The 26,625-nt window shown below is 39.8% G+C and overlaps 1 protein-coding gene across 1 annotated transcript in view; it reads right to left on the bottom strand.

The window, feature by feature from the left end:
* Window positions 1-26,625, bottom strand: part of SORT1 (sortilin 1) — a 58,893-nt gene that overhangs the window by 25,704 nt on the left and 6,564 nt on the right. Inside the window, exons 2-4 of the mRNA XM_032218223.1 lie at window positions 8,202-8,261; window positions 2,885-2,958; window positions 1,232-1,334 (exon numbers count right to left, since the gene is read on the bottom strand). Coding sequence (XP_032074114.1) covers window positions 1,232-1,334; window positions 2,885-2,958; window positions 8,202-8,261 — 237 coding nt within the window. The remainder of the gene's footprint in view (window positions 1-1,231; window positions 1,335-2,884; window positions 2,959-8,201; window positions 8,262-26,625) is intronic.

Raw genomic sequence — 26,625 nt, 5'->3', positions numbered from 1 at the left:
CATGGAAAGAAACATTTTATCCGTAATATATCCATGGACAGCCTCAATAATGTAGGATGAAACTGCATTAGGAGCAAAAATGTTTATTTAGTTCTGGAAGCAAACTAATGGCAGTAATTTAAAATTCAGTACAAGTTAGAGAAACCACAACCATAACCCTATCTCCCCACTAATAACAGACAAGTCCTATAGAATGTGCAGCATTAAAACAATTTTCAGCAAGAAAGGGAAAGAAGAATTAGATGATACTAGCCTGCTCTAACAAGTAAGGATGTGAGGTTGCATTGCAGAGCTGCCCAATTTTCTTCAGGTCAAGGGCTCCTCAGAGAAACACAATCCAAAATGGAAAGTGATAGTTAGGAATCCAAAAAAGCTTAAGAAACACAGTTTGCTCAAACCTTCCTATGACCTTTTAAAAGCCAAGAAAAAGTCAATATTTTTGGCCCTATTCATTAGGTTCATGAAGACATGGTGCCATAGTGCTTAGAATGCAGTATTGCAGGTTAACTTTGCTCACTGCCAGGAATTCGATTCGTTTGATCCTGACTTGCTCATAGTTGACTCAGCCTTCCATCCTTCCCAGGACGATAAAATGAGGACCCAGATTGTTCGGCCAAATATACTGACTCTGTAAACTGCTTAGAGAGTGCTATAAAACACTGTGAAGTTGTATATAAATCTAATTGCTATTGCTATTGCTACTCAGTAGATGATCATAGGCTAGGAATGAGCCCGGTCAGTTTTTTGCACTACTGCTCTAGAATGCCTTGGCAAGTAGCAACCACTGGAAAACTAGTAATAAACTTAAATTCACTTAGCAATAGCAATAGCAGTTAGACTTATATACCGCTTCATAGGGCTTTCAGCCCTCTCTAAGCGGTTTACAGAGTCAGCATATTGCCCCCAACAACAATCCGGGTCCTCATTTTACCCACCTCGGAAGGATGGAAGGCTGAGTCAACCCTGAGCCGGTGAGATTTGAACAGCCGAACTGTAGAACTACAGTCAGCTGAAGTAGCCTGCAGTGCTGCATTTAACCACTGCGCTACCTCGGCTTAGGTTCCAACTATGTTAACAGCTCAAGTACCACCTTAAAACAATTCTCCAATACTAAGCAAAATTATTAAAATGCAGCCAGTTTAGACCCTTCATCTCAAGACTTCCATTTTTATCACAAAGAATAGGGCTAACAAACTGTCTAGATTGTACTGTAATAACCAATTGTTCCTACCTTCCCTGAATTCTCTGGCCCAATAGCCATTCCAAACTCTGTTCTGATGAAAGTGTTGTTAATGAGGTCTGTAATGTCTGTGAAAGTTTTCCCATAATCTTCACTAAGATAAAAGGGAGAAAAAAGACACAGTAAGGACAATAATTACCTAAACAATTTGAAGTAATCATTTGTCTTATTGATGCAATAAGACAGCTTGAAATCATTTGTCTTATTGATGCAATAAAATAAATATCAAAAAGAACTGGAAAATTGGAAAAGTTAACAACGTTAAAATCACTTAAGAGGTTTTCTGTTGCATGATTTAGTTCAATGATGAAATACGTACACAATAATAGAATGTGCACAAATATAAGTATATAAAAAACACATTGCAGTGAAAACTATCCTTTACACAGATATAGCTATTACACTTTATCATATAAAATAGCTCCCATGTTTTAAAATTTCTCTCTTTCAGATAATCGCCAAAATAGTTAACACAATTAAAAATTAAAATAGTCAATTAAACTATAAAATACGCTATTAAGAATCTATAAATCTGTACCTACTCTAGAAGTAGGGACCATAATCATAAATGGCATGTTCTACTAAACCTCTAAGCCTAAGGAACAGAATTGATTTAGCTTGAAATTTGAAAAATAATATTAGCAGCATTGATGATTCTGTCAAAGAAGGGTTTTCACAACTGGTGCTCTCACATAGCTAGTAGAATCTACAAAGTAACTGTTGCATGCAAGATTCCATTTTAGGATTGTGCTAGAGCAGTGTTTCTCAGTCTCCACAATTTTAAGAGGTGTGGACTTCAACTCCCAGCACTGGCTGGGGAATATTGGGAATTGAAGTCCATATTTTAAAATTGTGGAGACTGAGAAACAACGCTCTGGAGAAATAGGGCTTTCTCAATTCTTTCTTTTCCCATTCCATAGAGAATCTTAATTAACCTATGACCAGCTATGATCTGCCTGCTATGATCTATAGCTATGACTATGATCTGCCTGCTGGATTCTTGAAGTTGGAAGCAAGCTACCACTGTACAGCATGCCTAACCTTGGCAGGAGCAACTCTTTTCTAAAAGGACTACCTCTTCAGGCTTCACCTTTCTGGTGCAACTTGTTCTACATAACAACTGAAAAATGGAAAAGCAGGAACAGTCAGCCACACCAAAGCAAATATTGAAGGAAAAAGACTAAACCAATATTTCTTGTTTCCACCTGAGAAAATATAGCTGTAATCCTAGCATGAAACATATGGAATGTTAATAGGCAGGTGAGGCCTTTACCTTATCTCAAAGTTTTATTACCTATACTAGTGGTCAAAGGGGGGGGCTGCTTCCGAAGGATTTACAACAGGCAGAGAAAGTAGATGGATTATATTTGACAATCTATTACGATAAAAATTATCCTGGGTCAACGTGTTCCTATTTCAATGAAAACAGGTTTATACTGCCATTGTTTAAAAGTTAATCATGGAAAACTATATGTATTTATTTACAGGAAAACAGCTTTTGAAAGATACAGGTCACCAAGCACTTTATGGATGGAACCAGAGAAGGCTGTTGTAGCAATTGGGCATAGAAGCAATACTGACTTTAAAAAGAAAATAATAATAATAAATATCTATTACGTAGAACTATAGACAATTATAACATACCTTCGGTATAATTTGGATTGCCCAAAGCTCATGATCACTAGGGGAAGCTGGAAAGTAGTCAATACAAGAATAACCTGGAAACAGAAAGTGGAAAAGTTATTTAGCTCAGATAGTCCAAGGAAACAACCTTGTCTTAATGTTATTTAACTATTCTAATAGAGTTTAATTACTATTATAGCTGCTACATAGCAAAGATAACAAAAGGGTTCTGGCTAACATATGTTGTGGCTCGGTAGGAGCCTTTGGAGCTGCTATCAGACTGACACAGAAACCTACTGTGAGTGGTTTCAGGATGCTCACAGAAGATAACAAGCAGCTGGGACTCGTTAAGGATCTCCTCCTGTGGATAAAAGACTGATGGTGCCACGCCTTAGTTGCAGACGTCAACGTCGTTCGTTGGTTCCGTTCCTGTTCTAGTTCATGTTCATGATTCAAGAAGCACTTGGATAAGTGATTTGCTTTATGTAAACCTGGTTTGCTGTGAGAGTTTGTTTTTGCATTTGCTGTGTAACTTTTTGCCAGAGAATTTATCTATGTTTATTTTGGGTTCACAGCCAGCAAAAGCCGGGACTGATAAAGACATTCCTTTGCAAGTTGGTGTGGCTGTCATTTCTGAACGAGCAAAGAGGGGGGTCAGAACAGTTTGACTTCTGCCACGACAAACCTCCATTCATAAAATTATGGAGCAACTTTACGCTGAGAACACCAGACTGGCCCAGCAAATAACAGTATTGGCTGAGCAAATTTCTCAGCTGCAGAGAGCTGCAACCCCACCCCCCCCAGCCAAGGAGGAAGTGCCCAGTGGCTATGCTGGATAAGTTTGATGGAAATCAAGCCATGTTTGCCGCGTTTCTGGGACAATGCCAGCTGTTCCTGAGTTTGAGAGTGGAGGACTTCCCCACTGACCGAACGAAGGTGGGATTTCTTATTAGTTTGCTCTCAGGCACAGCTGCCCGTTGGGCTACCCCCTTGTTAACTCAGCCGAGCCCTTTGTTGGATGACTTCTAGGGTTTTTGCCAATACTTTAAGCGTATGTTTGAGGATCCCATTAAGGGGGAAACATCAACCAGACGTCTGAAGTCACTGCAGCAGGGGAGTGGTTCATTGCAAGACTATGTAAGTGAATTCAGGCTGCGTAGCCAGGATTCAGCGTGGAATTAACCAGCTCTGATGGACACTTTCCAAGATGGATTGTCTGATGCCTTGCAAGATGAATTGGCGAGGGTGGACAGGCCATCGACGTTCAATGCGTGTCATGTACCGAGATGGACAGACGATGTGCTGTGTTTCTACTGTGGGGATCTTGGACACCTGGTGGGGAGTTGCCCTAAGAAGAATAGAAGGGTTGCGCAGATTGCGGCCGTCCCTCAGCAACGATCTATCGTGTCAGAAAACTGGCACGTTTGTGCAGCTGTGATACCCCATTCGTACAATGTAGCGTGCATTCGTGGAGCGTGGAATCCCAGGGCGGATGCCCTGCCTAGGAAATCAGAGAACTCTGACCCTGCGGACTCGCTTCCACCTCGGACTGTTCTACCCGTGGCATAGTGCGCTGCAGTTTATCATCCCGTGAGCATACAGTCTCTGATACGGGATACGCAGCGGGGTGACAAATGGGTGGCGCGACGAAAGGCGGAAGTAGGGCCGGCTTCCCCGTGGACTTTGGAAGGGGATCTTTTGAAGTATCAGGGCCGGCTCTATGTTCCCGCAGGGCACATCCGTAGACGGGTGCTCTCTCAGGTTCATGGCGCTTCTACAGCGAGACATTGGGGTTTTTTCCGGACATTGCGCCTGGCATCCCGTCAGTTTTGGTGGCCCTGTTTAAGAAATGACGTGCGGAAGTGCATGGAGTCGTGTGTCCAGTGCCAATGGGCTAGGTCTGCGAGGAGGGCTTCGCCAAGATTCCAGCCCTTGCCGATCCCAGTCCCCGCAGCACAGGACTTCGTTTCTAGGATCCCAGCAGGGTATCAGTGTCGGGACTGTGTTCCGTGGAGGCCGTCACCAACCCTTCCGGGCCACATCCCAAGTGTCAGAACCGGGGGAAGGGCCCTGCAGTGGGGGATATTGTGGCGGACCGGCAGGAGTCGGTGGAGCTGCCGCCAGACTCCGACAGCGTGGGGTCTTATGAGTTGGTGTTGGAGGAGGTGGAGGACCCTGGACAGGGTGTTAAGGCTCGGCCGGAGCTGTTAGAGCTGCCGCCAGACTCCGACAGCACGGGGGCTGGTGGGTCGGACTTGGAGAGGGTGGAGAACCCTGGACAGGGTGTTAGGGCTCAGCCAGAGCTGTTAGAGCTGCAGCCAGACTCCAACAGCACAGGGGCTGGTGGGTCGGCCTTGGAGAGGGTGGAGGACCCTGGACGGGGTGTCGACGCCGCGCAGGGCGGGAGGAGATGTAGTGGCCACCGGATACCTGGGGAGCATTGGATCAAGGGGAATGTTCCTGCAGGTATTTGGGAATTACGAAGGAGGAAACACAGGAGATGAGTGCGGGCCATCTTATGAACAATCCATTCCGACCACATCCGGACCGTCAGACCCGGGGGAAGGGCCCTGTGTTGTGGCTCGGTAGGAGCCTTTGGAGCTGCTATCAGACTGACACAGAAATCTACGAGTGGTTTCAGGATGCTCACAGGAGAAGATAACAAGCAGCTGGGGCTCGTTAAGGATCTCCTCCTGTGGATAAAAGACTGATGATGCCATGCCTTAGTTGCAGTCAACGTCGTTCGTTGGTTCTGTTCCTGTTCTAGTTCGTGTTCATGATTCAAGAAGCACTTGGATAAGCACTTTGAGTTGTGAGCCGCCCTGAGTTTCCTTCGGGGGGAAAAGGGCGGCATATAAATATAATAAACAAACAAACAAGTGATTTGCTTTATGTAAACCTGGTTTGCTGTGAGAGTTTGTTTTTGCATTTGCTGTGTAACTTTTTGCCAGAGAATTTATCTATGTTTATTTTGGGCTCGCAGCCAGCAAAAGCCAGGACTGATAAAGACATTCCTTTGCAAGCTGTGTGTGGCTGTCGTTTCTGAAAGACCAAAGAGGGGGGTCAGAACAGGTTTCTATCAGGCTGAACTGGTTTCAGCCACATTTCAGTATACTCATACAGTATGGCTATTGAAAAGGTAGATCAAGCAAATAGAATTTATACAGACAGCTGAATAATTCCTTAGAAATAATTTAATGTTCATTTCAAAAATTAGGTGTTATATATTACAATTTATATTAGATCATCTTATGAAAAAAAATCCTCTTCTTTGTATTTCAGTTATTTAATGCTTAAGTTCCTATCCTAAACCAGGGGTCAGCAACCTGCGGCTCTGGAGCCACGTGTGGCTCTTTCATCCCTCTGCTGTGGCTCCCTGTTGCCAGTTGGCACCACAATTTTGAGAGGAGCTCCCATTTGAGGGGGGGAAGGGGGAGCAGGGCGTACCAGGAGGAGACTCTATGGCAAGGGGCAGGTTTTCTGGTCAGCTCCACAATTGATAGGGCTTTCAGTTAGGACAGGTAGAGGAAAAAGGACGCCGCACTAGTAGGAGATTCTATGGTGGGGAAACTGGACTTCCGGTCAGCTCCAGCATTGAACGGTGGGCTTCAGATGAGGACCTTTGTTGCTCTTTGAGTATTTAAGGTTTCCTACCCTTTCCTAAACCATCACCCTATTTCTCTTTTTCTTTGTTGAAGGAAGGATAATTTCTTTAATCCCACATAATGTGTCATCTAAATTAATTCTCTAGATAGAACTTTACAGAATAGTATCAAATGTAGCTATCATTAGACTCCAAATTGTGCTATAGTATATTAAGTTATTGTGTACAATATCACAATAGGAACCAATTTTCTCCCTTATTTCTAGCTATTCATTAGAAATACAAATGTTTAATCAAAAGAGAAAATTAAACTGTCAGTAGACTGTTAGTTTGAAAAATATTTATATAGCTTTGATGGAGCGATGCATCAGAGCTAATATATGATAATTCACTTGGCTAAGTATAAAAGATTTGAATTGCAATCTTTTTTTAAATGTGCAGTTTTTTTCTGGAATCTCCACTTGCCTTTTGATTACTGAGACTGTGTAAATACCTGGATTGTACATTGATGAGACAAATATATTAATAAATATCTTTATAATTTATTCTTTCCCCTACCCCCCAAAAAATCACATTTCCAATCTTAACACATCATAAATTGGAAGTGTCTGCTTTTTAGTAGTATCAGAAATGATGCTCTTATAGTGAGCATCAGTGAAATTCCTGAATGAGCATTACATTGGATTTATTGAAAGTTAGAAGAAAGATTCCATCAGGTTAGTATTTGTTTGTTTGTTTGTTTATTAGTCAACTCCAATGGACTGAGTTCAGCCCCTAGTGACTGCATGAACATGATCATACATTTTATTGGCACAGAGGTGATTTGCCACTGTATACTTCCACAATTATTGAGCTGAGAGTGGAGGGGGGGGGGAGAAGTCTCTCATCTAAATATTAATCAGGTCTGACTCTACTCACCTTTTTTTTAGTTAAAAGTTGGCCTAGTTATTGATACTGTTGGTAGTTTAAATAAAGAAGTATGAGAAGCAGAGAGAAATAACTAGATTAAGATTCCATTATTTTTGAAAAAAAGAAAAAGGAAGTTGGCAAAACTACATCAGCTGCTACTAGACAGCACCTCAGTGTCTCTGTTTTGTTCCTAGTTTAAAAGGAAGAACTAGAAAAACATATATGATTCTTCCTAATTCTTCTCCCAATATGCTTGATTAAATCCAACTCTCCATGAAATCAGCTGACAATGTATATGACCCTTGTCATCTGTCCTACACTGTACAGTGGATAACCTTGATTGTGTCTAAGAATTTTTAAAATTATACAAATAAAAAATGCTCTTAGCATTCTCTTTCGGTGTGAGGTAAACAAGCAACAGCTTTGTGGAGGATATTAAGAAATATGTGGGACTTTTTTCTCCACACCAATAAAGCTTCATCACTGAAGCAATTATCACTGCAACCCTGAATTGGGTAGATAGATGTTACTTACCAAACCTGTGTGTCACTTCATTTACACAACAAAACACCCACAACAGTTCTTTGTTCATGCGTAAGATGGCAATATTTAAAGGAAGAACAAGAATAGCTTGCAGCTGTAGAGAATAACTTCTTTTCACCCATCAGGCAAAAATACTGTAATTCTTTTTTATGTGGGAAATTTAAGGCAAAAGCATCTTTATTTGAAAGCACGAAACCAACACTGTATGGAACTATTTCATGTATTGTACTTTTGCTCCTTCTGAATACTTAAAATATCTGCTCAACCAAGTTCATTACTTACTCCAGTGCTATCTCCAATCCAGGAAAGGGACACTGAGCCACTGAGGTCATTGAAGACACGCTGTAAAGACAATTGCAAATACATTTTAGTTCCTGCTCCTGCAGCTGACATTATTCAGCAAATACCCCTTCCCTTTCTTCCAAAAAACTTTCTTCCTAGAAACTTATTTCTTGACACCATATTCCTCACAATCTTATTGTCTGTTAATTTTAATAGTTATAATTTCCCAATAAAGTATATAAGATAAACTTATGGGGTTGATTCTCTAGAGCAGGTGTGTCAAACTCAAGGTCCACGGGCCGGATCCAGTCCACAGGGTGCTTAGATCTGGCTTGCACGGCCGCCCTGGAAAAGGCAAAGGACCTGCCCGTGGTACCTCTGCCAGCAAAAATAGAGCTTGAGGGGGCTGCGCACAGCCTGACCAGGCTCTGTTTTTGGCCATGATGGACTCCTACAGCCTTCTGCCAGTGAAAACGGAGTTAGGGGACGCTGCATGTGTCCATGCCCCCCCCCAGCCATGCCCATCCCGACCCCCTTGAGGTCAAATACAACCCTAATGAAGCCCTCAATAAAATTGAGTTTGACCCCCCCCCCCCTGCTCTAGAGCATGGGTACCCAGTCCACTATAAATGCACCCCTGGACAGCTAGCAATGCAAGCTCACAAGATTGTAATCATCTAATATTATTGTGTGATTTATATACATTAACTATATGATATATTTTAAATGAGGCCCAGCACTCTTCACTCAACATGGCCCAGGCAAGCCAAGAGGTTGGGCAACCATGCTCTAGATGCTTTGGCTTGGATGTCTTTACCTATGCAGATTTGAAGAAGGGACTGCATCATACTTAAGAGAAAAGCAGAGATTAGACTATTTTGGATGTTTAAAGAAGTTTAAAGAAGTTTGCTGCTTAATATTGTAACACATTTATTTTCATCTCCCTTTTTCATCTCCCTTGAAATATTACTACATTTTTATTGACTAATAGAAGTAGGAAAATTGGGAGAGATTTCATGTAAATTTACTTACAACTAGAACTACTAACATCTGTCAAGCCATGCAAAGGTGTGACCAATAATTCTCTTTTCTTAATATAAAGATCAAGTTGGCATTGAAGTGAGTTTGATTCTTAGTGACTGCATTGTTCCAGGAAACTTTTCTGGAATTCCTAGGCAATTCTATTCCCATATACTCACCAGAATTAACTATGTTTACCTTCATCTATAATCTGGTTTGATAACAGTATAATCACCTCTTAAGGCACTATCAATGTATTCTTCCTGCAAATGAAATCTGACCAGAATCAAATACCACAGATCTCTTAGATAAGAATCTGCTGATGTAAAAAATCAAAAGGCTTCTTCTAAGTATGCCACTTCATTGAAGCAAATGAATACATCTTTCCTACAAGTGAAGTCTAAGCAAGTTAAAAGATAAGATAACCTTTATTGTCATTTTTTCTGTTAATACACTGGCACACATTAAAAAATGAAATTCTGATGCCCTCTCTCAAAACTAACACACACACACACACACACACACACACGTCACAGACCATTTAGAATACATAGCGGAAAAAAGTGTCTTGATGTTAACAAGGTAAAATGTCATAGTTTCTCTTAGATAAGCATTATAGTTAGCTATAAACAGGTGGTGGTAATGACAAAACACAGTTACAAAAGCCATTCTTTCTCTAGAACAGAATATTACTACAGTACTTCCTCTCATACTTCCTCTGTTTTGTTTTGTAGAAATTAGTTATGGTAAATATTCTTGGTACAAGAATATTCAAATAATTCAAACAAATAATTCAAATTTCCCCTAAACTGGGAAAAGATTACTGAGACTAATAGATTTTCCCAGAATTAAGAATGTATTTATAAAGTACCATAATATTGGTATTACTCTAAATAGTTCTCTCCAACTTGATGCAAATACTATAATTCTTTTCTCCACTGTCTTTTTTCTCCTTTTTGGGTGGGTGGGTATTATAATTAAGGTAGTTTGCTTCAATGACACAAGTACAAGATCAGATCACTCAAACATTTTTTAACCTAAGTGGGAATAAAATAAAAAAAGGCTCCTCACATTTCCCATTCTCTTCTAAGATGGTTTAAAAATGATTTGGGCAGAGCAACTGTAAGCTAAAAATAAATTAAATAGGCCAACCATCCATCGTTCCAGTATGCATCTGGTCTTTAAAATCCGCTCCAATATGTAATTAGAATACAGCATTAGAGAACTCTGTGTAATATACAATAATGTTCCAAATTTCTCTTATGTATATTTCCTGAACTCTGTGCCAACACCTGCTCAATAGGATCACAGCCATCACAATAAAATTGTGCGTTGCATAAGGCATGACACTCTTAGTCAGTGGTGGGTTTCAAAAATTTTTGGAACCTCTTCTGTAGGTGTGGCCTGCTTTCCGGGTCCACTGGTGGAACCTTTTCTAACCGGTTCGGTAGATTTGACGAACCGGTTCTACCGAATAGGTGCAAACTGGTAGGAACCCACCTCTGCTCTTAATGTTCCAAAGATACAAGCCAACCTTATTGTTGCTTGCCTAAAGATATATGTTAATGTTACTTCAGAAAGAAAAATAAATATGCATGCAAAATTCAAATCACTAATTCTTCTACAAAGGCTGTAACACTTACTTTAACAACTCCATAAGCACCTGAGCCAAGAAATATCACAATTCAAACACTGCTGTAAAGTAGAAAACAGACTACTTAATAACCAAGACTAAGGTGACCAGATTTTAACATTGGTAAAGAGGGACATCATTGACCGGGGGGGGGGGGAGGGTTTGATTAATTTTTTTTTTAAAAAATTGGACTTTTTAAAAACGCCACAGGACGTGGGACAAATTGTTCAAAATCGGGACTGTCCTGCCAAAAGTGGGACGTCTGGTCACCTTAGACTAGAGGTGCTGACTGAGGAGGAGGAGGAGGAGGAGGAGAAGGATGAAGATGTCTCCTTCAAATGGAAGCATGTGACTGACAATTCTATATATAACTGAACAGTAGCTTCAGGTGAGAAGGTTCTTGAAGTGGGGCTGAAAATTTTTAAAAATGCTTTTCAAATACTTGAAATAGAGTGATGCTGTATTAAACACTGCTTGTAGGCATATAAACATCCATATGGGTGTTATATGTGCACTAAAGCAGTGCACCTGCTTTGTATAAATAGCAGTGCGCTCTGTTCTCACACTGTGCAATCTTGGATCAGTTGTGTGTGGAGTTTACAAGTGTGTTAGTGGAGGGCTCAAAGTGGGCAAAACAGGCAAATGTAATTCATGTGTCAGCTGAACATGGATTGTGTAAAACACCAAAGAAATGCTGTACTAGCATCTCATGGCAAGATCATAGCTGCTTCTCAAATTAATGTTGACCCAGGCATTTTTTCCCTCAGAATTATCACCTTTCCCACCCTCCTGCCTATTGTATTTATTTGATCTCCACTTACATAGTGTAAGGATTGAGTGAAAAATAATGGCTCTGAGGTTGTCAATTGCCATAAAAGGTAGTACTGACATGTTAGAAATGCTGAAGCATTGTTTTGTTTTGATTGTTGAGAAGTAGTTTTGAAAAAACATTGGGTTGCTATTGTTTGTGAAATGGAAGGCTGTGATAGGTTCTGAAACTTGCTTTAAGCAACGTGCCACGACTGAATTTTTGAGTGCTGAAGTCGCTTCAACTGAAATTCACTGCTGAAAGCAGCTTCTTTAAGGTGATGATTATGTTGTCATAAGTATAATTATTGCTGGGCCAAAAATATAAATATGGTGAACCAGAAAGAGCTGGTTTGTATGATCAAAAATGAAGTGAATGTTGCAATAACATCATCAAGCTGATGAATTGATTCAGGGCAATTAAATCACTCAAAGGGAGATGCTGTCGATCTTGGCATTTCACAGGAATATGTGAGACACAGTATTCTTCAATATCAGCAGTACAGTTGTGTGCGCAGTGACAAACTGCTTTATGATGTCATTTTATGATTTTCAAACATTTTGTACATTTTTCTGTGTACAACAATAATAGTTACCGTATTTATCGGCGTATAACACGCAGTTTTAAAACTAAAATTGCAAGCTTAAACCCTGCCTGCGTGTTATACGCCGATACTGCGTGTTATACGCCGGGTCCCAAACTGCCTGCTCCAGCCGTTTCACCTTGCGCAGCGAATTTGACTGGGTCCCGGGGCTTCTGCCGGGCGGCAGAAGCCCGGGAAGGCGAAAGGAAGTTTTCTTCCCTACTGAAACGGACGCTGGCCGCAGGAGAGCGAGGCTGCTGCCAGCCATTTCACCTTGAAGGTGAAACGGCCGGCAGCAGCCTCGCTCTCCATGGATACTTTGACCTTCCCACAGTTGCTTTTCTGAGCAACTGGGAGACAGAAGGGACGCAATCTCCTTTCATTCTCCCTCTGCCTTATTCACTCGTTCGGGCAGCAGAGAACGAAAGAAAATTGCATAGCCAAGGACAAAGGAGCCTGCAGCCTCCTTCATTCAAATGTTCAGGCAGCGGGGATGGGGGGGGGCTTTCTCGCATGCCTTCTTTCTCTGAAGCGCTGCAAACCTTGGGATTGTGTAGCAGCCAAAGATCGCCTGGTTAAAAAGGAGGAAGAGGAGGCTCCACTAGTCCGGAGCCCATCCGCGGTGGCAGGGATCCCCCACACACATACACACACACACAAGGAGGGAGGAGAGACAGAGAGAGAGACAGACACACACAGAGAATGACAAGAGAGACAGAGAGAGGGAGGGGGGGAGATAGAGGTAAAGAGCCACACAGAGAGTGAGAGACAAACAGATACAGGGAGAGGGAGGGGGAGAGGGAGGGAGTGTTTATGCACAGAAGGAAGATTTAAAACTTCGGAGTGAATCCGGGAAGAGGGAAGAGATGGAGGACTGACTTTTCACTCCGATTTCTGAGCCCCCAGCTGTTAGTGACGGAGAAGGACGAAGGAAGAGATTGCATTTTTGTTAGGCTGAAAGAGCTGTGGCGTTTTAAAGAAGTCCCGTTCTTTTTATTTAAGCACGAAAGGAAAAATCTCCAAAAAGCCCGGGGAAATGTTCCTTGCAAAGCATCACGGTCTCAGAGAATGCAAATGAAGGTGCTTATCTCCCTGCCCGGCTCGGAGTCATGCTGAGTCCTATTCAGAGGGCGGAGGGACGCTGTGCTTTTTTTTTTGTTGTTGTTTATGTTCTCACAACCATGCAAAGGTGGGTTTTGTGCTACAAGGATCTTTCTTTCTTTCTTTCCCTGTCTGCGGTTCCTTGCAGTTGCTTCGGTTTAAAGCACCGTTTCTCATTCCTTGCAAAACTGGGGCAGGACTGCCTCTCCTTGCAGCAGGCTCGGTTGCAAAATGTTTCCCTGATTTGGTTTATAAGTTCGCAGCAAGGCAATCCAACAAATAGGAAAGTTTTAATAAGATTTTCTGACTTTATTTGGTCTCTGCTGCCACCCCCAACCCCAACCCCTCCCAAGGAGAGAGTGGGAAGGAGAGAGTGGGAAGGAGAGGAAGGAAGGAGGGAGGGGGAAGGAAAAGAAGGGAGGGGGGAGAAGATGGAAGGAGAAAAGATGGAAAGAAGGAGGAAGATGGAAGAAGAAAGGAAGAAAAAGAAGAAGGGAGGGAGAAAAGAGGGAAGGAAGTGGGAAGAAAAGGGGAAGAGAGGGAAAGAGCAGAAAGACGAGGAGGATGAAGTTGATAGGCAAGAGGAAGGAAGGAAGAAAGAAAAAGGGAGGGAGAGAGGAAAGAAGAAAGATGGAACTAGAAAGGAAAGAAGGGAGGGAGGAAAGAGGAAGACAGGGAAAGAGCAGAAAGACAAAGGTGAAGGTAGATAGGCAGAAGGAAGGAAGAAATAGGAAGGAGGGAAGGTGAAAGGATGGAAGGAGGAAGGAACAGAAGCGAAGAGGAAGAGAGAAATGGAAAGAGCGGAAAGACAGAAAAGATAGATAGGTAAAAGAAAGGAAGTTGAAAGAATGGAAGGAGGAAGGAAGAGAAAAGGAGGAAGGGAGTGAGTGAGGAAAGAAGAGAGGATGGAAGGAGAAAGGAAGGAAGAGAAGAAAAGAGCAGAAGATGGATAAGGTGAAGATAGATAAGCAAGAGGAATGAAGGAAGAAGTGAGGTGTCTCGAGGAGGGGGAAAACATTTAGTGACCAACGTTACAATGGCATTGAAAAAAGTGACTGATTACCATTTTTTACACTTAACAACCATTTTCACACTTAGCGACACTTTCACACTTATTCTAGAGTGGAATAAATACATGTGTGATGAAACTCAACATGAAGTTACAAATTCTGGGCGAATGAAAAGACCTAGCATTTCAAAAGTGTGTCAGTGGGTGAAAACATCATGGGACGCAGTCAAAGAAGATATTGTTATCAACTCTTTTAAGAAATGTGGCATAAGCAATGCTTTGGATGGGGAAGAAGACGAACTGATCTATGAAGACAGTGAAAGCAGTGAAAGCAGTGCTCAGTTTGATTTTGAGGATACAAGTGAAGATGAGGAAGAGGTTTTTGGTTTTCCAAAAAGCAGTGATTCTGATTAAGTTTTTTTGCTCAAAGAGGTGTTTTTTCATTTCATATTTGCCTTTTAAGAGGAGTTAATGTTATAATTCATGTTCTAATGTTATAAATTTTAATCCAACATTAAGTTCCGAGCTTCCAAGTCATTTATTTTTAATGAAAAAAAATTTTACTCAAATTTTTGTGTTAAAATGGGGGGTGCGTGTTATACGCCGGTGCGTGTTATACGCCGATAAATACGGTATATATTTGTTTTTTAAAAGGATCCTGTTAGGAGGGCTATGTCATTAATTTTGGAGGATGACTTGCTTTTAAATACTTCAAAATAGTCTTGTGTCTTTCATTTGTAAATATTTAAAATTTCTATACAAGTCCCTCCACCAAAATATGTATTTTATATTCTAATGAGATACAAGTAACAAATCTAGTATTAATGTTTGCCATACCATGGGAATTAAATATGTATTGTCTGATGAGATTAATTTCTCATCACTTGTCACTTTAAATAAACAAAAATAAAAACATAATGCCGTATTATTGTTCTTATTGGAGTTCTAATAAAAATTTTCTCTAGTATTTCAATCCTGTGTATATTTTCTTAAAAATGGCACCAATTAGCAAAATGTTTACAGTTTACCAATAGACCTGTTTGCCATGATAGTGAAGCTATGAAGAAATAAAATGTAGTCATTTAACTACCAACTCACTCCAGATGCCTTTACCCAGTCATTAGGTCTCAAATTAATCTACTTCCAAGGGAATGCTGCTGTGAAAGGGAGTATAGTACAAGTTCCTCTGCCTTGGTTTATAAGCATAATAATTAGTAAGATTTATCTCTATGTAAATAGTCATAAAATATCATTATATGAATTAAATGCAGTCTTATTCAAGGATATAAATTATTGCTATTGGCTATTTTTAAAAAATTAAATATAATATAGGTAGTCCTCAACATACAACAGTTCATTTAGTGACAGTTCAAAGTTACACAAAAAAAGGACTTCTACTGTTTTTCACACTTATGAGCATTGCAGCATCCCCATGGTCACAAGATTTACATTCGGATGCTTAGCAACTGACACAGATTTATGACAGTTGCAGTTTTCCGGAGTCATGTGATTCCCTTTCGCGGCCCTCTGACAAGTAAAGAATGGGGAAAGCAGATTCACTCAACAACCATGTTACTAATTTAACTGCTATGATTCACTTTAAAAAAGGGGCAAGAAAAATTGTAAAATGGGGCAAAATTCAATAAATTTCTCACTTAACAACATAAATTTTGGACTCAATTGTGGTCGTGCATTGAGGACTACCTGCACTTATCTTCAGTGTTACTTCATTCTGCTGTAGCATTAAATTTCATATAGAACAAGCTTGTTCTTTCAGAATTGTGGAATTGTTATATAACTGTCTACCTTTAGAAAAGTTTCTCTTGAGTTAAACTCAGCTCCTATAATTTTATTGATGCGTCGTAATTTTCTTAGCAGTAGTATGGAAATTGTCAGTTGCTTTTGGACAATTTTTAATATCCCACTATCCCCCACCTCCTCTTTCTCCCTCTTTCTCCTTTTTGTCCTTTCTCCTCCTTCCCCCCAAAAAGAGAAAGAGAGGGAGAAAGAGGAGGTGGGGGATAGTGGGATCGTTGCTGCTTTCTGAGCTGCACTGAGGTGCCATGAAAAGAAAGCATTCACAACCCCCCACCCCACCCCCAAAGAAGGATCATCAAGGAGTTGTGGAAATATGTTGAATGAACTGCACCTCAGCTGTCAAAAATGAACCTGCGGAGTCTTCGAGCAGAGCTTTGTCAAACTTGATCATCGGAAGCCGCAACTAACTAACTACATATTAACAATTCACTTAGAGATCTTAGGAGGAGAAACTCGTTTCGGAGCGCCTGACTTCAGCCAAAAACCCCGGATTGGGAGCAGCAAGAGCTGGGAAGTCACACTTCACACGGCAATCCCGGCAGGTTTCCTGCTGGGCAAAAGGGCGATTTTTTTGCCTGCTCGATGCTAACTGGCAAGTCACCCTCTCCTCCTGGATTTCTCTGTCCCGCCCGCTCCTGCTTCGCAGCATTCTCACTTCCCTTGGCCGCCACCATCCTCCCACAGCACGCCCTTCCTGCCGCCGCCGCCATCCTTCGACTGAGGCTCAAAAAACAGCAAAACAAGAAGCAATACTTCGGGCCCGTGCCGCACAGCCGAGCAAAGGCGGCGGGTTCTTCAGGTTCCCCCCTTTCTCTGGCCAAGGATTTCGGAGAATGACAGGTCCCGAAAATGTCAAACACGCCGGCCGCGCAAGTTCCCGCCCCCACCCTCGTTCCTGTCCCCGTTCTTTTGGGAGGCCTGGCATCTTGGGCAAGTCCAGGACCTTGCAAAGGCCTTGCGAGGTCCCCGAACATGTCAAAGACGCCGGCCGCGCTGCATAAGTTCCTGCCCCCGCCCTCGCTCTCGTGCCCATTCTTTTTGGAGGTCTGACATCTTGGGCAAGTCCGGGGACCTTGCAAAGGCCTTGCGAGGTCCCCGAACATGTCAAAGACGCCGGCCGCGCCACGTAAGTTCCCGCCCCTGCCCTCGCGCCTGTTCTTTTTGGAGGCCTTGCATATACATGTAAAACCATGTGCAATTCAGTAAGGCTTACTCCTTAATATATTAGTTCAGGACTTACAGCTTAATGATGTCGGTTTTTCCATATTGTATCTTTTCAATTTACTACTGCAGAGCGACGTGAGCTATAGTGCAGAATCCCGATGCTATCGCGAGTAGGATAAGTCTTCCCTTGAATATCTAGGCTTTCTGCTTTCCGAAAGCATCGAACTGAGAAATTAAATATTTGTCTCAATGAATTGGGATGAGTGACATTCTCGTTCCTACAGAGACGGCTACAGCACTTTATCTCCTCCTTCGGAAGCCGCCTCTCGTGATGTTTGCGAGCCAATCAAGAGTGTGGCTTTGAAAACCTGCGGCGTGATCATGCTGCGCAGAAGCAAGTGTCTCTCCCCGAATATGGAGGACGTAGTGTATCCTAGAAAATCAGTAAGACCCGCTGGCAGCCCGTATCTGCCTCTTTACATTGGTAAAGATAATTTTTTTTTAAAAATCGGGACTTTTTAAGAACGCTGCGGGAGACAGGACAAATTGTGCAAAATCGTGACTGTCCCGCCAAAAGCGGGACATCTGGTCACCTTAACCAAGAACAGTATAAGAATCAATATGAAACACACAACCTCTGAGTCACCAAATATATGAGATGAAAGCTTCCCTGGCATATATATGGGTTCAAAATAAGAAAAATAAAAGCATACTAAACAATGCGACATTGGCAGAACAATTACAGTTCAAAAAAACCAAGCAAAGTACTTCATCCTCAGGAATCCAGGTGCAATTGTTAGATTCCAGAGGAAAGGAGATGGCACAAGAAATGCTGCAAAACACAGTCTCATTTTGATATTGCTTTCCTGAACACTATATATTTAATGCTGCAGAAATAAAAATTATAGTCATATTATAATTTTAACTAGCAATGTGTTTCATATGAATAACAGTTTAAGGAAGAAGCAAATACTGTATTATAGCTATAAGGTATATAAAATAGAGAAAACTGATACTATGGGGGTTAAATTACCCTTGGCTATGGAAACATAGCTGTAATTAGCAACCAGCCTGAAGGAGGAAGAGGTTGCTAAGAGCTATTTGTGTAACAGACAGCTTCTTCGATAAAGGCACAGAAGGGGTAATATGAATGCTTCTGAACTATTCTAAAAGCTGGTATCTGTTTCAAATATATCCTTAGCTTTGTTGCTAAATATCAGCCTACTGGTAGAGTTAAAATTTAGAAGCAGCAGTAAAACTGGATGAACGCATTTGGTAGAAGGAACAAGGAACAAGGAAGACAAAAAAATGAAGAGAAAACCAAGAGTTATTACTTCTGTGTTGAAATAGAGCGTTTTAAAAATCTTAAACTGCTGTGTGGCTTCACTGGAGACCCAATGAACTGTATTACTTAACAATATATTTTTAAAAATCCCAACCATTTAATTCTACATTTTCTTCAGGGGCTCAAAGCAATTTATTTTTCTTTTTTTTTAAAAAAATCACCCAACCCTGTGATATATACAGATAGTCCTCAACTTATGACCACAATTGAGCCCCCAAATTCTGTTGCTAAGTGAAACATTTATTAAGCGAATTTGCCTGTTTTACGAACTTTCTTGCCATCGTTGTTAAGTGAATCACTGTAATTGTTAAATTGGTCAAACAGTTGTTAAGTAAATCTGGCTTCCCCATTGACTTTGCTTGCAAAAAAGGTTGCAAAGGGGAATCACGTGACCCAGGGACACTGCAACTGTCATCAATACATACCAGTTGCCAAGATTGCAAATTCTGATCACATGATCATGGGGATGCTACAATGGTCGTAAGTGTGAAAACTGGTCATGAGTCACTTTTTCCAGTGCCATTGTAACTCTGAAGGGTTACTAAATGGACTCTTGTAAGTCGAGGACTACCTGTCTTGAGCTGAAATTGATAGACCCAAAGTCACCTAACAAAGTTTCCATGGCTGAGGATAGATTTGAATCTGGGTTCCCACAAGGAACCCTTGTAACAGCCAACTCCAATAGCCAAATGTCACACCTGCAAGAAGACTCATCATAAACACAGACTCACCCCCAACAGCCTGGGCCTGCCTTCAAGAGTGAAGGGACACAGGGCAGAAAGCATCATGCAGCCAAGAAGTCTCCATATCCATTTGCACTACTCAGCTGACCCTGAGAATACAGTAAACATCCAGGTGGCCTCAACGACCCCCTAAAAGAATGCAAACTGTCTGCAAGAAATATAAATCCTTCTGTTCTCTACCATCCAGTCACAGCTGAAGAAGCTTCTTGGTTGAGAAGCGAAACGTCTTGAAAGAAGAAAGGAAGGAAGGAAGGAAGGAAGGAAGGAAGGAAGGAAGGAAGGAAGGAAGGAAGGAAGGAAGGAAGGAAGGAAGGAAAGAAAGAAAGAAAGAAAGAAAGAAAGAAAGAAAGAAAGAAAGAAAGAAAGAGCAAGTTCAGTTGCCTCCCGAAAATGCACCTTTGGGACAACCATGATCTGGATGTCTGAGAATCTCCATAGATTTCCCCTTCAAGAATTATTGACTAATCTGAATTCTCCAGAGAACTGTGTAACATTTTGACTTGAAAGCCATTTTGGCTTCAGAGAACGCTCCAAAGCACCATTTTGCCTTTGAATATAAAAAACTAAGTACTGAATAATTAGGTTATATGGTTTTCTCCCAATTTTTATTCTATAGCTCTAATTCTATCGCCACCTATTCCTTTTTCCAAGGTTACTACACTCAACTCAGCATCAGAAAGTTATTTCCTTGTACTTTCTTAATAAGAAAGACTATGGCTCCTTTTTGGCCTCACAATGAGTTTCACTTTGACAATATTCTCTTCATAACTCTGTTCAGAAATTTTAATGAGCATTAGCCAGTTCTTGATACAGCAATCCAAGAAGTACAGGGGAATCCTGTAGAACAGTTAATTTGATGCCTCCTACTTTCTTCAGAACAGCTGCACTCTGAGTCATTTGGCAATTTCTTCCACATTAGCCCTCATTTTCAGAGCACTGTAATCTTTTGTTAGAGATTACAGCATTATGTTATTAATTTTGAGGCTTCTTACTCCAAGATAAAGCTGCATACTAGGCAATCTGAAGTTATTAATAGTGCGTACATTTCCTAATATATTAGTTGGTTTTTAATAAGGAAGGGTTTTTTTCTGTTGCTCACAAGCATTTCTGACAGAATGATTATGGATAATTGCTCCCTTTGATTTTCTTGATTTCTTTGTTTCTCAGGGCCTTCTTATAAATTATACTTATAAGATATATTTATGTACAGTCTATCTATAACTATGTAGGTAAACTGTACCCCACATTAAGGAACTAAACATTTATAAAATCCACGTTCATAAATATGTAGAAAGTTTGCTGCTTAAATTCTCAGCAATTTTATATCAATTGATGGTTGCTATCAAGCATTTATTTTGAACACTTATACATTTATTTCAACTGACAATTGAACAGTTGACAGAGTTAAAATCACAAGCTAGACATAGCGCAGATTTTTGTTTACATTCATTTTCCTTCTATATATTTCTTTGGGTGAATCTTAAAATCAAGGTCATCTTCCTTGGAAGCAAGTTCTGGTAGCTCACAATTTATAAGCACAATTTCTGTTGTTAAGCAAGACAGTTACTAAGTTAGTTTTGCTCTGTTTTATGACATTTCTTTCCAAAGTTGTTAAGTGAACCACTGCAGTTGTTAAGTTTAGTAACACAGTTGTTAAGTAAACCTGGCTTTGCCTGAGAGGTGGTCGCAAAAGCTGATCTAAGGACACTGCAACAATCATAAATACATTCCAGTTACCAAACATCTGGATTTTGATCACGTGACATGAGGATGCTGCAATAGTCAATTATGTGAAAAACAGTCATAAGTCACTTTATTAAGTTTAAACAGTCACTAAATGAATAGCTGTAAGTCGAGGACTATCTATTCAATGTGCGTAAATGTTTTTGCAACTTTGCAGTGAAATTCATTTTAAGAAATTGCAATATACAGGTCACAGGCATGGTGTACAAGATACAAAGATTATATTTTCTGAATCTGTAGCATTAGATACACAACATAAATTATGTTTTCTCTTTACCATTAATTTTTACAAAGCAATTTTATAGTTGCCCAACCCAAATCGACTCTACAAATATGCAAAATACTTACCCATTTCAATACAAGTCAAGTTAGCATCTGTTGCATACAGAATGAGAACTTGTAGTTCAGAAAGGCAAGAATTCATCTATTTAGTTTCTGGTCAAAATTGGAATTTAATGCAAGCTTTGTGCTTATACTCAAACTGCAGAAACCTAGTTAAGCAGTTACTGTTCATACTAAATGTACATTATAATTTGCAATATATTGCAAGTAACTGCATACCAACAGTTATGAATTGCAGAATGAGTAGAATTACATGACAAATACAGTTTAGAAAAAGTTGGAAAGCTCCTAATCATGTTGAATCTCAAGTGCCTAGTTCTTCAATTTTTTTCAGATATTTGATTCCCATATTGCAACAACTGCAGTTTGCTGATGTATTTCACAATCCAATTAAAATACTGATTTTAACTGAATCTATTACGGAAATTACCCTGCCTTGTTACTTTGCAGACCCAAGAGTATTCTAAGTTTATATTCATTATTAAAACTGGATATATGTTACAGACTTGCACTGAGATGATAGGCTTTAACATGTCTGCCATGGTACTAGAATTGATGATGTTTGTAGATTTAGTTTTGCTGGTTTTATGGTATTTTATTGAAGGTGCTGCACAATAATTTTTAAAGCACCTTTTAAGGGACGGTGGCTCAGTGGCTAAGATGCTGAGCTTCTTGATCAGAAACGTTGGCAGTTCAGCGGTTTGAATCCCTAGCGCCGCATAACAAAGTAAGCTCCAGTTACTTGTCCCAGCTTCTCCCAACCTAGCGTTCAAAAGCATGTAAAGTGCAAGTAGAAAAATAGGGACCCACTTTGGTGGGAAGGTAACAGCATTCCATGCACCTTCGGCATTTAGTCATGCTGTCAATATGACCATGGAGACATCTTTGGACAGCACTGGCTCTTCGGCTTTGAAACAATGAGCACTGCCCCCTAGAGTTGGGAACGATTAGCACATGTGTGCGAGGGAAACCTTTACCTTTATCTTACCTAAGCGGTTTACAGAATCAGCATATTGTCCCCAGTAATCTGGGTCCTCTATAAATGCACAAGGAACAGGAAGCGTTAAAATGGAACACAAACAGAAAATGAAAAAACAGATGGCGTCTTCTATAAAATAGTTAAATAATCATATCCAACAAGTTTATGTGAACAGCTCTTCATTAAAGTTGAAAGAGGTGTTGAGCTGTGTATTGCAGCAGAGTTCTCCTCAAGCCTGTGCTATTCAAAATATTTCTAAATTAGAGAAGGGGTTAAAATTGGGTTTATCAAACTTTTTGACAACACAAAGATAAGGAAGGACAGCAAACATCTTGTAGAACAGTAGCGTGGCAATAGGCATAAGGTAGCCAAATTAATTTCACTACAACAAACATAATCATTTGGGTAGGAAGAATTAAAGATATGTACACAGAATGGGAGGCTACCGCACAGCAGTACATGAGAAAAGTATTGGGATGGCTTGATGAAGCACAAGCTGAGCATGAGCCAAGAATATGATGGATATGCAGAAAAACTCAAAACAATCCTAGGCTGCATTCTCCAGAAGGAATGGGTTAAGATCAACAGAATCACCTCCACTTTCCTCCTCTCTATTTTGCATTGTTCAGATTACATCTAGAATATATTGCCAAGTTCTTGGCACTGCAGCTTAGGGAGGACATTGACAAATATACTCATGGAATAAAAACAAGATATTTGCTTAATTTTTTGTAAGTGCACTTGAGTGTTTTGTCAATATTTTGTTTTGTGTGTTTTGAAAAATAGAAAAATAAAAACCCAGGAGGAACAGTTGGAAGTGTTGGGTTTGTTTAGCCTGGCAAAAATATAATATGGGAAGTCTCTGAAACATGCGAAGAATCCTCATGTAGAAAACAAGATAGACTTGAGCAGCATTGCTCTAGTCTAGAACATATAATAGTCAGTTTACATTACAAGAATATAGAGTTCAATTGAACACCATAATGATAAGAGCTGTTCAACAATGGAAACCACTAGCTTGGGAGGTGGGTGGATTCTCCTTCTGTATTTGAACAGACGCTAACTAGTCATCTGCTGTACAATTAGGTCTTCAATCAATGCCCTACAATTAGTCTAGCCATTTTTCCGCATCTTATTCAACAAATTGAATTTCACATCAACATTCTGTTTTATTCTATCATTAGTATTAATAATCACTTGATTATACTGTCAGTTCACTGCTCAAATTAAAAGATGTATTAGTCAATGTTTTCTTTCTATAAATATCTGTGGAACGTTAATAATGTTTACACTTTATGCTTACATCTTCTTGAACCAATTTCTTCACTGCTTCTAAGCACAACATGTATCACAAGATCTTCTTATGTCCCTAAATCTGGAACTGTATTTGTGTTATTTGACCATACACGCCTTGATGTAGTTATATGCATAGTAGATCCAATGCTATCAGATCCAATAATATCTAGCCAAAGCTGATTTTCTTTGTTCATATTTGCTTGGAATTAAATTGCTTTTTAATCATGTAATCATCATACAGCTGCAAGGATACCAATCCTTCTTTATGCAACTCAGAAAGATTCTCTACTACTACAGAAGTCATAGTTTAATGCCCCAGTTTCTCATTTCTTCCACAAATGTCCAAAATTAATCAAACAACAATGCTTTAAAATAATCAACTCAACATTAAAATAAATTATGCAATATGGTACACAGCAGCAAAAATACTAGCACAAAACTCTGTTTATCATCTACATCTGCATCTTATAGCTATGAAAACACTGCACTTGCATCACTGCTTGCTACCTTAGCAATAATATGAAGAGTTACATGAGAGGCTGCCAAGCTGAAATGCAGCAGTAATGATATGTTAGCTGGGGAACAGCTGGGGAAATTCAGATCTTCAATAAAACAGGCATTCAAAATCTAGATTGTTTACTCGAGATTCCTCACTATTAATAACTCATTTAGCATTCAACAAGAGTGAAAAGCATAGCTTAGCACTTTATTTTGCCAGAATTACTATAAAGTTCACAAATTAGTGTCATTAGCACTTCAGTATCACAATCTTTCTGGAAGGCTACAGTAAACAGCAGAATCACAGTATTTGCCTAGGTCTTGACTTAAGGCAGTTCAATTATCATTGAATCATTCAGATGGCACTGCCAGAGCATATTTGTCATATGGAGAACTATAATTTATAAGTTCTTATGATGTTTAACATCCACAATTATGCAGGAGGGATAGCACAAAGTGAAAGGAATGCACTTATGGCAATGTCATAACCAGGTATTTAACCACATATGTGAGATTGCTGTGAGGCAGGATATAGGTTAGTTTCCCCAGTGCCCAAAGCATTATAATAAATCTGCAAGATTGCTAGACCAGACTTTTCCTCAAGTCTTTCATCCTAACAAATGATACTGGTAGAACTGCCAATATCTCAAGTGAGGTGACTCATCTCAAAAGGAGTATACTGAATATGGTCCTAACACTAGTAATAATGAACAGTATTCGCCATTTATAATACAGAACCTGAAGAGGATGAGAAATTGGGCCTTTCAGCAAAAATATCCCATAATTTCACTTCAGAAAGACTGAAAATAATTGTGAGAGTTAGTTCTCTCCTGGTCTAAGAAAAGCAACTTGGTATCTAATCTAGTGCCAAAACAAGAGAAATCTAGAACATGGGTGCTCAGAGTACAAGATGTTGTACCTTTACACAACTCGGTGCAATAAACACTGACTTTGCTAAAAGTAAGACTCACTATTGATGACTTACCAGAATTCTTCCGATTAGGGCCAGAATGGAAACAGCAAGGAACACACATCACAGGAGAAATTATTAGCAATTTAATTCCAACACTGTGGCACTCAAGAAATAACCTAACAGAAAAATAGGGAAGCAACCTTTTCAGCATCGCTTATTCCAGGAGTATTTCTGAAGCCTCGAGAACCAATGATACTAACTACCAAAATATGGCAGTGGAATGCAATGTGTATTTTGCAGAGAGGAAAGGTTGCAAGGCTTACATACTTATTTTGTATTAAATCCCTGAAACTTCCTCCCCTATCGAAATGGGGAGAAGTTTTGAAATTGAACTTCATCCCTGCATGCCTTTTCAATGTGTACTTTCTGAAATATGTAGTTCTTCTTACCGTCTTCCATAGTGAAGTAAATAAAAACACAGTATCTAACTATTCAAACCTTTCTTGTCCTACAAAAAGGGCAGGGAAAGTTTAGCACTCCTAGAAACTTATTCAAACCCTGAAAAACTGGTTTCACCAGTTTACTGAGCCAAAAATCATACACTGCCCTCCTTACTAAAAGTTCTATCATGATGACCTAAGATTAAAGTACGGATTGAGATGGACACACAAAACAGCTTTGAATTTTTTTCAGGGTTGCCTACATGTCAAAATATAAAGAACTCCTACATATAACTACAGTATTAGCATTGTCATTCATTTTTCTAAGTAGTATATTTATTGCAAACAATATCACCACATGAAATATTATAAATAATTGGTGGAGAAATGATTCCCAACTATCCTCTGACATCTCACAACAAGCCACAACAAAAACATAAAATACAACAGCAGTAATAAAAATATGTAAAATAATAAAATAGTAAAGAAGGCACTGCTAAAAAGAATCCTCAATTTTTAGAGGATTAATGAGGAACAAAGAATGGTCTCTCCTGAGAGTGTTCCAGAAGCCACAACAATCACAAAATACACATTTTTTTAAAACACATCTTTTTTTCTTTCAAAACAAAAACGAACACATTGCATACCACATTTACTTACTTCTGTAGTTTCCAAGTTAGCTAAGTAATCAATTACGTATTGTTTAAATAAAACAATGACATTTGGTTATTTATCCTGTTTTTATTTTTTGTCTTGGGAACTATGGAAACCCAGAAAAATTCTTGACAATGATACTAGATTCTGGCACTGTGTATCACCATGCCCATTTCTCAAGCTTTTTTCCCCAATAAAAATATATATAAAGACAAATTAGTGATACATAAGGTAGAGCTCACCATAACATTTGAAAAAATAACAAATATTTTAAATAGTTTCAAGAGTTGATATTGATAATGAGACAGTAACTGATACCCACATATACAGTACAT

Source organism: Thamnophis elegans, chromosome 5 (genome assembly GCF_009769535.1).
Source record: "Thamnophis elegans isolate rThaEle1 chromosome 5, rThaEle1.pri, whole genome shotgun sequence".
Taxonomy (NCBI): domain Eukaryota; kingdom Metazoa; phylum Chordata; class Lepidosauria; order Squamata; family Colubridae; genus Thamnophis; species Thamnophis elegans.
Note: the sequence above shows the minus strand (reverse complement) of the source record. Positions and strands in the feature narration are given on the sequence as shown.